Genomic DNA, 15,014 nt, shown 5'->3' on the forward strand with positions numbered 1-15,014 from the left:
ACTGAGGAGTCACCACCTTAATTAAGCAATCAAAGGTAACACCACCAATACTGGGACAGATATGATGTGATGCACCAAGGAAGATACAATTTACTTAGGTGGTACCAACACACAAAACCTGAATCATGAGGAAACAGACAAACACGAATGAAAGACATTCTAGAAAATAAATGGCCTATTTTCTTCAAAAATATCAATGTCAACACCAACAGGTAAGTTAAAACCATTAATTAGTTTGATACATGAATAATAAGAAATGTCACATAAAAGTCAAAGGAAAACCCATGTAAGGTAAGGAAGAAAGCATGAAGAAGGGAGTAACCAGTACTTTACTCTATCAGTGTCAGGAAAAGACAAAGGCAGGCTATGGAACTGTTCTAGATTTAAGAGACATAAAAACTAAATGCAATGAATGATCCTAGATTAGATACTAAGCCAGAAAAAAATCTGTTTTTCTATAAAGACATTGGGACAGTTGGCAAAACTGAATAAAATCCATATTAAATAATAATGTATCAATGTTTTATTTATTTTAATAATTCTGGTTATATAACGGAATGTCCTTGTTCTAAGGCAATACATGGAAGTATTTAGGGGTACGAGGGACAATGTCTGTAACTTACTCTCATATAGTTCATAAACAAAGGTTTTCTTCAGGCAGCCACATTTTCCACTTCTATGACTGAGCCGGCAAAACAAACTACTGTAGAGTCTTCTCAGTCTGGAAGGCTCACCCACATTTATGATAAACAGCCACTAGATGGCACTCTGTGATCTCCCAATCTCAGCAGCCTAGATTTCCATAGGCAGCATTTTAGACTTAATTATACACAGAAAACAAAAACACAACTGATTTTTAAATAAGCACCAATACCAGGCAACTACTAGACTCAAAACAGATGTTTTCACAACAGCCTTACAAGGCCTTTCATGATCCAATTTTCCACTGGCCCCCAAACCCATCTTCTCTGACCACATCTCTCTAGTTCTGTGTTTAGTGTTGCCTTTCCAGAACTTTCTTGACACTCCTATATAAAAGAGCAGGTGGCTGCAAGCCCTCCCTCCACCCCCTTACCCTGCTATATTTTTCTTCAGCACTTGACATTTTCTTGTCTTCCTTTCCACACTCCCAGAATGTAAGTCTCATGAGGACAAACTTTATTTTGCTCAATGCCTGTATCCCAAATGCTTAGAAAAGGAATACATAACGAGGCATGTATCTTCTCTTTCATCCCTAGCTACTGCTCACCATCCTTTGATTGTCCATGACACCTCCCTCACCCTAAACCAGTCCCCAAACTGAAGGAGACTGTGAAGCGCCTTAAATGTCAAGCACTGAATTACTTTATGTGGAAGTCATCAAGACATGTAAGCAGCAAAGTAACCCTATAAAAACAGCGCTTTAGAAAAATTCCTTTGTCAAGAAGGTGGTAAAAGGTAGCAGGACCAGAAAGCAAAGATACAGGAGACATTGCAAAGGCAGTAGTTACAAGCAAGGCCTCTGATGCCATGAGACTTAGGTTTGATCCCGGCTCTATAGTTTACCAGAGCTCCATGATTTTGGATAAACTGCTAGTTCAGGAAGCTCTTTGTCCTTCTGCTGCCCAGTGTGTAAAAAGAGGACAGCATAAAAATCTACCTTATAGAGATTATGCTTATCCTATGCTTAGTACAGGGCCTGATACATAAATTGTAGCACTGCACGTAGGAAATAAGGGAAAAGGAATAAGCAATTATCTGTTCATTAGTCAATTTTTACTAAGTATTTGCGTCAGGCACTTTTCTAGGCACCAGAAATGCAGCCAGGAGCAAAAAAAAAAAAAAACCACAGTCTAGGGTCTTCATCATGTCTACATTTGAGCATGAGGTTACAAAAAACAGCCCTAAATAATCTGAATCTATCTGGTTCTTGAGTTTCTGCCAGTGAGTAGCTAAAGCTGGGACAGCAAAGTCCCATCAAAGTCCTACCTCAATGTCTCTCAAGGAGATACAAGTTCTATAATGTCAGGCTACAAGAAGGGCTATGAAGAAAAATTAAGGTAAGGGGACAGAGTACACTAATGTTACTTTATTTTATTTTTTAAAGATTTTATTTATTTATCTGACAGAGAGAGACACAGTGAGAGAGGGAACACAAGCAGGGGGAGTGGGAGAGGGAGAAGTAGGCTTCCCGCTGAGCAGGGAGCCCGATGTGGGGCTCTGGGATCATGATCTGAGCCGAAGGCAGACGCCTAACGACAGAGCCACCCAGGCGCCCCATACTGATGTTATTTTAAATAGGGTTGTGACATTTCAGTAAAGAGATGAGAGATGCTGGAGTTTAGTCTGGAATGATTCAAAATAAAACTGAAATCCAGGAGGAAGAACTGATTTGAAGATGATGGGTTTTAGGTCTTAGAAATGATTTAGCTCTGGCTTCAAAAGACAAACTAAAAGCTGACTTAGACAAAGCACCCTAGCAACTCTAGGTTGCATACTTGTAAACTTAAGTCTTCATTTCTTTTGACTGTGGGGAACAAAGAGTTGTAGGATCTCCTAATGCAGTCTAGAGACTGTGTTACGGGTTGAACTGTATTGCTGCCCCCCCGCTCTGCCCCCACCAAAAGATACACTGGAGTCTTAGCCTCCAGTATCTCAGAAAGTGCCTTTATTTGGAGACAGGACCTTTATAGAGGTGAACAAGTTAAGATGAGGTCATTGGGATGAACCCTAATCCAATTACTAGTGTCCTTATAAAAGGGGAAAATCTGGACACAAACTGAGACACACACACAGAGGGAAGATGATGCACAGACACAGGGAAAAGATGGCCATCTGGAAGACAAGGGAGAAGCCTGAAACAGTCTTTCTTCTCAGCCCTCAGAAGGAACCAACCCTGCTGATATCTTGATTTCGGACTTGCAGCCCCCAGAACTGTGAGACAATAAATTTCTGTGGGTTAAGCCACCCAGTTTGTGGTACTTTATTACAGTAACCCTAGAAAACTAATACAGATAAAGAGAAAATCATATCTGTATACTCACCTCCCTTAAAAGATCATAAGCCCCTTGAGGGGAAGAGCTGACCGTGCTTGAAATCATCTTTGCATCTCTTCTGAAGTTACCTGATCTGATGCAAAAATTTAGTAAGATACTATTTTAAGTTCCAGCACCTACACACAGCAGAGCTCAGTAAGTACTCAAATTCTCCCACTGCACTACTTTTCCATATATATTTTTCCTGACAGGTATTTCTTTCTTTTGCAAACTGACAAGCTAAACTTAACTTCTGAGACATACTCAAGTAGTAATCTCAACTCAGTAATCCTAAACTGGAGCTAGGGTTTGGCACCATCAAAATAAAAGTTTGAGTGCCTAAATTTATCAGGTGTTAATTAAATGTAAATTATCCCTTACCTTTAGGCAATTATACCCCAAATCAGACTTTACATGTACAGATTCATATAGAGGAAACACCAACAGGTAAGTTAAAACCATTAATTAGTTTCATACATGAATAATAATAAGAAATGTCACATAAAAGTAAAACATAAACCCATCTAAGGTAAGGAAGAAAGCACGAAGAAGGGAGTAACCAGTCTTACTCTGGCTTAACGCTAAACTAGCCTAGGCACTCACATGCAAATTCACCCTCAGGATCTCACCATCTACAGATAAGCCACGTCAGACTCAGGGAAGTCAAATGACATTGTCCAAGTTCACCCAGCAATGGTGCTGGAGAAAAGCAGGAACCTGGGGCTGTGTGATTAAAAAGGACAAGCTCTTTTTGGTAAACAGCATATAAGCATATACCTATACTAACCTTCCACCTAGAAACATGAGCACAAGTTAACTAATTTAATTACATTACATTGTTACTATTAGCAAAGAAAAATGCAAAATAGTTCCTGTTAAATCTATTCTCAAAGGCATACAGAGTTGTAGAAGAGAAAAGGAGTATTAAGGGAGCTTGCCACCAAGCTCATGTGTAGAAAGAACCTGACATCTTGGATCAAACTCCTTGGTTAAAAGGACATTCAAGAACATTCACAAACTGGAGCAGCACCATAATTAAAAACAAAGTCAACGAGAAGATACAGTTGCCATAAATTACATTTATAATCAGTTACAAAATAAGACTACTGTTGGGGGCTCAGTTGGTTGGCGACTGCCTTCGGCTCAGGTCATGATCCCGGAGTCCTGGGATCGAGTCCCACATCAGGCTCCCGGCTCAGCGGGGAGGAGCCTGCTTCTCCCTCTGACCCTATACTCTCTCATGCTGTTTCTCTCTCTCTCTCTCTCTCTCAAATAAATAAATAAATAAAATCTTAAAAAAAAAAAAAAATAAGACTACGTTGGTATTTCAAGAAACAAAAGTTCACAAAATCACCCCCAAAAGTACTGGCAGCCTTTTTAAAAATGCCTAGCCACTCAGAACTAAGAATTTAGAATTTGAATAAATCAAATATACAAAGGTGATTCAAACTTCATGGCACTGGGGCGCCTGGGTGGCTCAGTTGGTTAAGTGACTGCCTTTGGCTCAGGTCATGATCCTGGAGTCCCGGGATCGAGTCCCGCATCGGGCTCCCTGCTCAGCGGGGAGTCTGCTTCTCCCTCTGACCCTCCCCCATCTCATGCTCTCTCTCTCTCTCATTCTCTCTCTTAAATAAATAAATACTTCATGGCACTGATGTCTGTTCATCACTACTGGTGACAATTCTTATATGGTAGTTAAAATATGTATTTAAGGGGCGTCTGGCTGGCTCAGTCAGTTGGGCGTGCAACTCTTGATCTCAGGGTTCTAAGTCTGAGCCACACGTTGGGTGTAGAGATTACTTTAAAAAAACCAAAATCTTTAAAAAACATATGTTAAAGGTTCTCAAACTTCTTGAGAAGCTATCCTAAAATACCTATCCATATTGTCCAAGGCATTTAAGCCACCAATAAACTTATTACCCAATAGCAACAAATTACCCCCGACTTTAATCTTCATCTATACAACTGAAGGTTTGTCATGGTACAAATGAACGTGATTTTTATTTATCTAGCTCCTGCCAACTGACTTTTGTGTCCAGTACTACTTCTCTGAAAATGAAAAAGTATATTTAACTTATTTTGTGGCTTCTGATAACTTTCTGAAATCATTCTTTGTCAAAAGAGTTGAAAGACCGGATACGCCAGTCTTCATAGCTGATCTCATGTTTTTTTCCAAATTCCCAAAGTTAATTCTCCAGTAAGAGGTACACAGAACCACAGGGCTTTTCCACAACTGTGTTTACTGTAACTTTAGGAAAGGGTACTTGAGATAGTATTAAACCAATTAATTAGGCTATTAATGCCTAACCCTCACCCTGTTCAAAATCTATGGCAGAGATTACAAACTGCAGACCGTAAGCCAAATCCTGCCCCTAAACTTTTGTTTACAATGGTTGAAAAAGAAAAAAAAATCAAAATAGTTGTGAACACCAAATAATATGGAGAATTACAGGAAAACAAAGATTTCCAGGGTCTCTTGAAAAATCTGAAGATCTGATTACACTGGACTCATCTTCTCACAGGACAATGAGGGAGAGCTAAGAAGTCTTTTCTTCTTCAGATACAAAGGAGGAGGCCCACTCCACACATTCTAATAATCACTATTCCCTTTTGGCTTACTCAGAGGATGCTTTATAAGCCACATTCTAAAAACAAACCAACACAATCACAAATTACATACAATATTCACTTTAAATTAAAAACACAGGTGACCCAAATTCTGTAAGATTTGGAATCTTGAAAAATGCCAAAGATGATGTAAAATGAAAGCAAAATGACAACTGAATCTGTGCTAACCAGGGGGTAACATAATTACACAGCAAGAAACTAGCCCAAGTAACTTCAAAACTCAGTAATTTGACTCTACATCCCTAGGGAAATATATCCTAAGGTTTAAAGACAACAAAAAAATCATTAGCTTTCTTGGATAATCATATGTTGGTGGTAGTGTTCGCATTATCATTCTGAGACTATTCTGTATTTATACTGTGGGAAAAGGAAAACAAGTAATCATGTTGGTGCTGTTGAGAATAAGGGGTTTCCAGTATGGGAGACGGGAGATGAAAAATCAAAGGTTAAGAAAAAGTCCCTGATGTCATTTGATTTTTTTTCCCCTTTTTTTTGTGAGTAAAGCGATGAAGTTTATCAAATGAAGATAAAGAAAAAGCTCGGGCGCCTGGGTGGCTCAGTTGGTTAAACGACTGCCTTCGGCTCAGGTCATGATCCTGGAGTCCCGGGATCGAGTCCCGCATCGGGCTCCCTGCTCGGCAGGGAGTCTGCTTCTCCCTCTGACCCTCCTCCCTTTCATGCTCTCTATATCTCATTCTCTCTGTCTCAAATAAATAAATAAAATCTTTAAAAAGAAAAAAAAAAAAGAAAAAGCTCTCAAGAGTGAGAGGGGTTCCCACAGGGTTGCCCATTTAATTTTTTTTTTTTTTTTTTTAAGATTTTATTTGACAGAAAGACAGCCAGAGAGGGAACACAAGCAGGGGGAGTGGGCAGAGGCTGAAGCAGGCTTCCTGCAGGGCAGGGAGCCCGACGAGGGGCTCGATCCCAGGACCCTGGGATCATGACCTGAGCCGAAGGCAGACGCTTAACGACTGTGCCACCCAGGTGCCCCTAATTTGATTTTTAAGTATAACACGAACTCATGATTTTTTTAAAAAAGGAAAAACACAACTGACTGCCTAGCTCCAATCACAGACAAGGCCTAGAAACAATGACTAACTCAGCAGGAATAAGCACTTTTAAGTGCCTAGATTGTGATCCTGAGATGCCATTTCCCACTAAAAAGCTTCTTAGAGAGAAAGGCCTATTTCCTGATCTGGGCAGAAAATGCACAAGTAAGTCTGGAAAAACTGTCATACCAGAGAGCAAAAAAAGCCATAAAAGATGCCTCAGATTAAGTCAAACGGACTTTGGGGCCAGGCCACTGTGAAGGGACTCCAACTGGCCAAAGATGGAGCAATCAATAAAAATAACTATACAGGGTGCCTGGGTGGCTCAGTCGGTTGAGCGGCTGCCTTTGGCAGGGTCCTGGGATCAAGCCCCACATCAGGCTCCCTGCTCAGCGGAGAGCCTGCTTCTCCCTCTCTCTCTGCCTGCCTCTCTGCCTACTTGTGCTCTCTGTCAAATAAATAAATAAAATCTAAAAAAAAAACCAAACAAAAAAAGACTATACATGCTACAAAATGCATGAATATTGAAAACATTATGCTAAGGTAAAGAGCCAGTCACAAAAGACCACTTACTGTATGATTCCATTATATGAAATGTCCAGACAGACAAAAAAGTGGATTAGTCATTGCCTAGGATTAGAGGTGGGGTACTGTTGGGGGGTTATGAGGAGTGACTGCTAATGGGTACAGGGTTTCTTTTCGGGGTGATGAAAATGTTTCAAACTTATTAGATCACGGTGATGGTGGCACAACTCTGTGAGCATACTAAAAACCACTGAATTATACACATTAAACAGGCAAATTTCATGGTATATAATACCTCCATAAAGCTGTACTATGGAAAAAAAAAACCCAACTACAAAGGACTGAAACACAAATATGTTTATATCTGTGAGTCTGTATTAAATCTTTATTGGTCATTTTGGAGGATGCTAGGAATCTAATTCATTATATGAAAACTGGAAAGTATTTATCCTGTGTCTTACATATATGAAGTGTCTCTCTGGGTAACCAAAGAGATGAGGTAAAGTTTCTCTTTATAGAACAATTAATAAATTAAAGAACAGAATATTACCACTTTGCAACCCTAAATAAAATGCATCTAGGCAATGCTCAGTGGCCACTAACATCACAAAAATTTAACTCGACAGTAGGTGTCTCCTGGTAGAAGTATACACCACCACCTATGAAGCAGTCTAGCAAAAACAAATTTGCAGGGAAAAAACTCCGTAATCTGACTGAAGAACCTATAGATAAAAAGACCAGAGGGGCGCCTGGGTGGCTCAGTCGTTAAGCGTCTGCCTTCGGCTCAGGTCATGATCCCAGGGTCCTGGGATCGAGCCCCACATCGGGCTCCCTGCTCGGCGGGAGGCCTTGCTTCTCCCTCTCCCACCCCCCCTGCTTGTGTTCCCTCTCTCGCTGTGTCTCTCTCTCTCTGTCAAATAAATAAATAAATAAACCTTAAAAAAAAAAAAAAAAAAGACCAGAGAGACTTTTCAAACACTAGCCATATAATGACCTTATGAATCCTGATTCAAACAAACTTAAAATTAGCAGGGAAATCTGAACCCTGATTGGATATTTGATATTAAGGTCTTGGTTCAAAAATCTCTAAGTGTGATAATAGTACTGTAGCTATGTTTAGAAAATTAAAGAGTCCATTTCTTACATAATGATATGATGTCTGCGGTGTGCTTTAAAAAAAAGATGGAGGGGAGTAGAAGCAGGAAATAAAGATGAAACATTAACCATAATTGTTGAAGTTGAGATGGATACACAAGTTTATTTTGCCATTTTCTCTTTTGTATATATTTGAAATTTTCCACAATAACGCTTAAAAAGACAAAATGCTGCCAATTCCACACATCACTGGAATTACTGCATTTCACAAATTCAAACACAAAAAGGGTCTCCCACCATTCCCACATCTCTGAAATCAAGACACATCTTACAGCAAATGGTGTATCAGTTTAATTGGTAGTATTTTCTCTACATGGTACATATAAGATGGTGTAATTTAAAACTGATAGTGTCTCAAATTCAATGAAAAAAACCTGCAAGATTTTAAATACATCTAGTTATCTATCTCTCCTTAACTAAATCATTATTTGCATTGTACCGGAAACGAAGAATTCAAAAAAACCTCTTGGCTATCTGAATTTTCTTACTTGCTTGGAATTAATTCAGTTACAGTAAGAGAAGCATTAAAATAATACGTTAGCCAATATAAGAATAAAATTAGCCCCTAAACTAGCATCAGTAACAGAGAAGATCTGGGAAGCATGGAGCAAAAAGTCTCCCTAAGATTGGGGGGGTGGGGGGGAGGGAGAAAGAGTGTCACAGTTATCTCGCCAGGTGTAAAACTATAGTAAAACCTGAATCTAGTTGACTAGCCTGTCTTTTCTTCATTGTTGATAAAGGAGTTCCTAAGTACCTACCACCACTTCAGCACTTCTGTAAGTCGGTGGTTTCAGGTAACCTAGAGGAACACAGTAATGGGGCCGCACTGCAGCAGAAAGACATGTGAACAGAATTCACTAACATAAACTTACTGAGGAAGAAAAGAGGACGAGAAAGTATTTCTGACAACCCCAATTCTAGGAATGCAATTGTGCAACTGCACACTTGAATGGAATCACAAATATAAAGCTTTTTTAAAGATGACAACTGACACTGAAAATTTCAAAGATAAAAAGCAAAGGAAAAGACAGATTTGCCACATTTAAAAAAAATCAATTCGTCAAAACACATTATAAATGAAATCAGAAAGGCTTGAGAAATACAAATCTGCCACATGACAAAGGTATATTCTTTTATTTATTTATTTATTTATTTATTTTTTAAAGATTTTATTTATTTTTCAACAGAGAGAGAGAGAGACAGCGAGAGAGGGAACACAAGCAGGGGGAGAGGGAGAAGCAGGCTCCCCGCGGAGCAGGGAGCCCGATGTGGGGCTCGATCCCAGGACCCTGGGACCACGACCCGAGCCGAAGGCAGGCGCTTAACGACTGAGCCACCCAGGTGCCCGACAAAGGTATATTCTTAATAAATAGCTCTTAATATCACGAAAATGATCAACAATCCAATATAAAAATGGGTAAAAGCCAGGAGCAGGCCAATAAACACATCCCACAAATGGCTGACCTTATTGGTAACAAAAGAAATTAAAATTATAGATTACCTATCTATAGGTATATAGATTATAGATCAGCACAAAAAAATTAAAATTATAGATTACCAAATTCGGGAAGGTTTTAAAGTAACACTGCCCAGTTCTGGTGGCCAAGCAGGATGTGCAAGAATATTCCCACTTCCAACACTATGACTGGAGCAGTCCTCCATCATTCCCCTCCTTCAAGTGTTACTTTCTCAATATGGCTTCAATCACCCTATTTAAAATTGCACCCCCATCCCCACTTCTCAGTTCCCCTTATCTTCCTCTATTTTTTCAATTTATCGCCCAACATACCACATAATGTACTTACTATGTGCGTTTATTCTCTGCCCTCCATCCCCCTGAAAATAAAGTTCCCAAGGACAAAGATGTTTTTCCTTCACTGATGTATCACAGGATGGAAAACTGCTGGGATATGAAAGGTGTTCAAAAATTATCTGTTTAATGAATAGGAAAATGCAACTAGTTAATTCCTAATTAAACTAGTTAATGTCTCTGTAGAAAACTTTGACAACATGAATGTAAAAACCTTTATTTTTATTTATTCATTTGAGAGTGAGCAAGTGCGTGCACAAGCGGGGGGGGAGGTCAGAGGGAGAGGGAGAAGCAGACTCCCCACTGAGCAGGGAGTCCGATGTGGGGCTCGATCACAGGACCCCAGGATTATGACCTGAGCCAAAGGCAGACACTTAATGACTGAGCCACCCAGGTGCCCCAAATTTAAAAACCTTTAAAATGTACATACCAGTAATATCACTTCTAAGAATTTATCCTAAGTAAATAATCACTGATGTGAGCAATGGCTATCCAAAAACTTATTCATCTTAGCTGTGAATTGTGAAAAACTGGAAACAACATACACTGAACACTGAAAAGGATATGGAATATTTAATGCTATGAAAAACATGCATGATAATGTTAGCTGGGGAAAAAGTATACCCAATGATTCCACTTTTGGATGTATACATAGATATGCTTAATAGGAACTATATATATGTGTGTATATATATGCTTAATAGGAACTAAAATATTAATTATGATACATCCAATTAATGGAATGATGGAATGCTAGATGAAGCTACTCACTGTGTCCTGATATGGAACCATTCTTTTTTTTTTTTTAAGTAGGTCCCATGCCCAGTGTGGAGCCCAATGCGGGGCTTGAACTCATGACCCTGAGATCAAGACCTGCAAGACCTGAGCTGAGATCAAGAGTTGGATGCTTAACCAGCTAAGCCACTCAGGTGCCCTGCTACGGAACCATTTCTAAGCCTTAGTGAAAAAGGCATACTAAAAAAATAGTAAGGCTACACTATAAGGAACTGATACAGAATCAATTTCCAAGGTACACTGTTAAGTGTAAAAAGCATCCAATACCATTTAATTAAAAAATTCAAGTTTATGTACTCTACTCTCTACTGGATAAAAATGTTAGAAATTTTCAACTATCTTTTCTTCTAAATTTTCAATACAACAATTTTTTTGGAAAATTAGGAAATAAAGCCATCTTTCCTTTAACTCCATAGATCAGGGAGTGCTAAAATGAGCAAAATCACTTTTCCAGTGCAAATAATTTTACTACCAAATTTATAAAGTTCTTTAACTTCAAAGAAAGTAAAAATTACTGTCCCAACTAACTTCCTAAGCTAAGTAACAAAATTATTAGATATGAAATCCATTCTGGAATCATGTTCCATAGAAATAACGTCAAAAGCAAACATAGTGTTAAATTATAAAAGCTTATGACAAACATAAAGGCACACACCTACTGATACATATATTGAAAACTGAATGACGAAAGAAAGATAGAGATTTGTGCCCTTTTAGAGATATAGCCAGTGGGCCATGAAAGGGTACTTAAATTTTAACCCAGGCATCCTGAGGTACCTTAGCAGAAGCCCCAGTCTGCTCAGTTTCTACCTTGTTTGTCCTCAGACACATCAGAAGAACTGTCATTTGGGTGACAGCAATGGTTAGTACCAAGGGCTTTGGGGTCTATTGTACCCGGGGTTGAATCGTAGCTTTACAATTTTCTATGGGAGTAATCTGGAAAATCTCAATTTCTTTATCTGTAAAGTAAAACAGAGATTATCATCCACTAGTTAATGTTAGTAAATAAGAGTACAGTGTCTGAAAAAGTGAAGTGGAGACAAAATTCTTCAAATAAGACAATTAAAAATCCCCAAAGTCAAATCTTTCAGCACAGCAAAAGAACCCAAAGGAAACAAATACTAGAGAGCACTGAGCTGGAAGGCAGGAGCCCTGGATCCCAGTTTTGACCCTGCTACAACCAGCTCCAGCTCCATGGACATATTTCATGTATGTAGGTTCTAGTTTTAAGATCTACAAAATTAGGGGACTGAAATCCTTTCCACCTCTACTATACCATGACTAAATTACTAAGACGTGTACTTCCAAAAGTTTCCAAAATTTTTCATTTAAATGGTTAATTTTTGTAACTTCTTAATCAGTTTTCATCATGACTAAGCTAACTAGTCATAATATATAGGACCATTTCCTTACCTAAATTATCCAAGGTCAGATTGCTAAAAGTGGCAAAATCGCAATTCAAACCAGATTTGACTCACTCCGAAGACCAAATTTTATGGCATGCTTCTTCAGACCTTCTCCCTGACTAATCTGGTAACTAGCAGCATGTCTTTGCAAAACGACTGGAAATCAGGAGTGCAGTCAGGAGTCATGGAGCAGAGTCAAGTTACCTGAGTCAGGTGGGGCTTGAACTTCTCACACAGTACTCTAACCAAGTTAATTAGACATTTCAGCTACTTAAAAGGAGTCTGGAGAAACAAAAAAAAGAAAGGTAAAATTGTCAAGAAAAACTATTAACTGAAGACAAAAACAAAAATAAAGCACCTCTGAAACCACAAGTAAATGAGGGTGGCTCATTTACATAAAAGTTCAAGAGTTAAAGTTGTACAAGATCAAATAGTAAAATAACTGCTAGATTATCTTGTGCTATTCATTTGCTTTTGTGCAAGTATGTAAATAATGAATACAAATTATCCAGCAGGGAGTGAAGGAGTAACAGATAATCCAAAGCACATATATTCCGCTTTAGAAATAAAGCACATGGTCTAAATAGATAATCCAAAGTAATGAATCGCTAGTGCTAAAAATATATGATCCGGGGTGCCTGGGTGGCTCAGTTGGTTAAGCGACTGCCTTCGGTTCAGGTCATGATCCCAGGGTCCTGGGATCAGGCCCCGCATCAGGCTCCCTGCTTGGAGGGGAGCCTGCTTCTCCCTCTCCTGCTCCCCCTGCTTGTGCTGTCAAATAAATAAATAAATAAAATCTTTAAAAACAAATTTTTTTAAAAAATAAAAAATAAAAATATATGATCGGGGTGCCTGGCTGGCTCAGTCCGTAGAGCATCTGACTCTTGATCTCAGGGTTGTGAGTTCAAGCCCCACATAGGGTGTGGAGCCTATTTAAAACTAACTAACTAACTAAATAAATAAGATCACCTATATATATTTTCTTCCCAAGTTATAGGCTACTCAGGTTGATACAAAATTAATTTCCATGTGGAGAGACCAGGACAGAATACAGTAAATAATAAAATTACCATCTCCCTACATCAGCAGAAAAGATAACGTTTTATAACACAGTCATATCAGCTCCACAGGGAATAACAAAACTAAGGCACATACAAAAAAAGAGTAACCTTTAAATTCCCACTGCAGACAAGAACCAGGTTAGCTCCTCGGCTATTTCCGTTAAGCCAATCTGGGATTAAAAACTGGTTTTGAAATAATCCATACATGGATAATCAAGAGGCAAACACACACACAAACACATAGATAAACTCACATTTAAATGCGTAGGTTACCAAGCACTTTACAAAATAAAAAAACTTCATAAGACAGCCGATGGAAATGGAGCAAGACGTGAGGTCACCTACCACTTTAGCTCTACTGATAGAAGTCATTATGTGCTCTTCTCAAACATTAGACAGCCACCAAAAACGAGACAGACACACCACATCTGGTAATATCATTCAGAAAAGTAACCTAAGAAAACCTCAGAAATGCTCGTTTTATCAGCCTAAGAAGAATGAAGCTGCATGCAACTCCACATATCAAGTAAATGGGAAAGTGTCAAGAAAATAATGCGTTTCTTTTTCTCAATACAAATTGCCTAAAAGACAACTTCCAAGACACTGTGCAATTAAACGTTAGCCGGAGCTAAAAGTTCTTTAGACTAAGCCTCACTGGCAGAAGCCCTCTACTGGGCGTTTCTAAGATGCGACCAACTTTTGTGTTTCCCACAGTAGCGCTAAACCACGGTTATGCATCCTGCTGATAAAGCCGGACATGTGGCACTGAACACAGCAAACCAGAATCGCCAACGGTGGGGGCTCAAGAACTCTCCCGTCACTACCGAGAGGCCCGCTCCCAAGGTCTGTGCACCGAGCGCGAGGACTTGAGGTTTCGAGAGAAGAGAAGCAGTAGCAGAAGCCGGCTGCATACACCGTGGTCTGCCCGCACACTGCAGGGCAGGCGACGCGCCGAGCAGGCTCAGGAAGTTGACTAACCCCGGGGAAAGCTCCGTGCCCTCCTTTATAAACGGGAGCGTGTGGGCTGGCAGAGCCAACTGCGGAAAATTCATCTGAGAACTCCCTGCCGGCCTACCGTGCCGACGCAGGAGTCCACTTCGGACTCGGGGAAGCAGGTATGGAAGAGACCAACAGTCCACGAACTGATAATGATCTACCAGCTCCGCCCGGAGGCCCAGACTCGGGGAGGGGTGCCTCCTCTCCGGAGTTGGGGAGCTAATGTACCGGACGGGCGCTGGTCCTCCGCCAACAGCCCTTTCCAGCAGGCCCGGGGCTGCTAGACCCAGGCCTGGCCCTCGGCAACCTCGGCTGCGTTCCACATGCTTCACTGAGTGCGACCCTCCAAGGCCACTCCGAGGCCATGTGGCCGGGGCCGCGCGGTGCCCAAACCCGGCGCACGCTCAGGAGGTGAAACCGGAGGAGAGGAGGTGCGGGAGGAAATCCAAAGAATGGGATGTTGGGGTACAAGACTCACTTCCTTTGGGCTTTGTCCTTCTTGGCCTTGGTCCTTTTCTTTCGGGCCTGGAGCGCAAGCACTGCAGGAGAGAGGGATGGATGAAGGGCGAATGTGG

The 15,014-nt window shown here is 40.2% G+C and overlaps 1 protein-coding gene across 2 annotated transcripts in view; it reads right to left on the bottom strand.

Annotated features, from left to right (window-relative positions):
• The window catches only part of SRPK1 (SRSF protein kinase 1), an 81,351-nt gene that overhangs the window by 65,761 nt on the left and 576 nt on the right, over positions 1-15,014 (bottom strand). For both annotated transcript variants that reach the window (XM_034991819.1, XM_034991820.1), the window contains exon 2: positions 14,918-14,978. In XM_034991819.1, the coding sequence (XP_034847710.1) occupies positions 14,918-14,978 (61 nt within the window). The remainder of the gene's footprint in view (positions 1-14,917; positions 14,979-15,014) is intronic.

The sequence above is a fragment of the Mirounga leonina genome, unplaced genomic scaffold (genome assembly GCF_011800145.1).
Source record: "Mirounga leonina isolate KUSES-001 unplaced genomic scaffold, KU_Mleo_1.0 Mir_53, whole genome shotgun sequence".
Classification (NCBI taxonomy): domain Eukaryota; kingdom Metazoa; phylum Chordata; class Mammalia; order Carnivora; family Phocidae; genus Mirounga; species Mirounga leonina.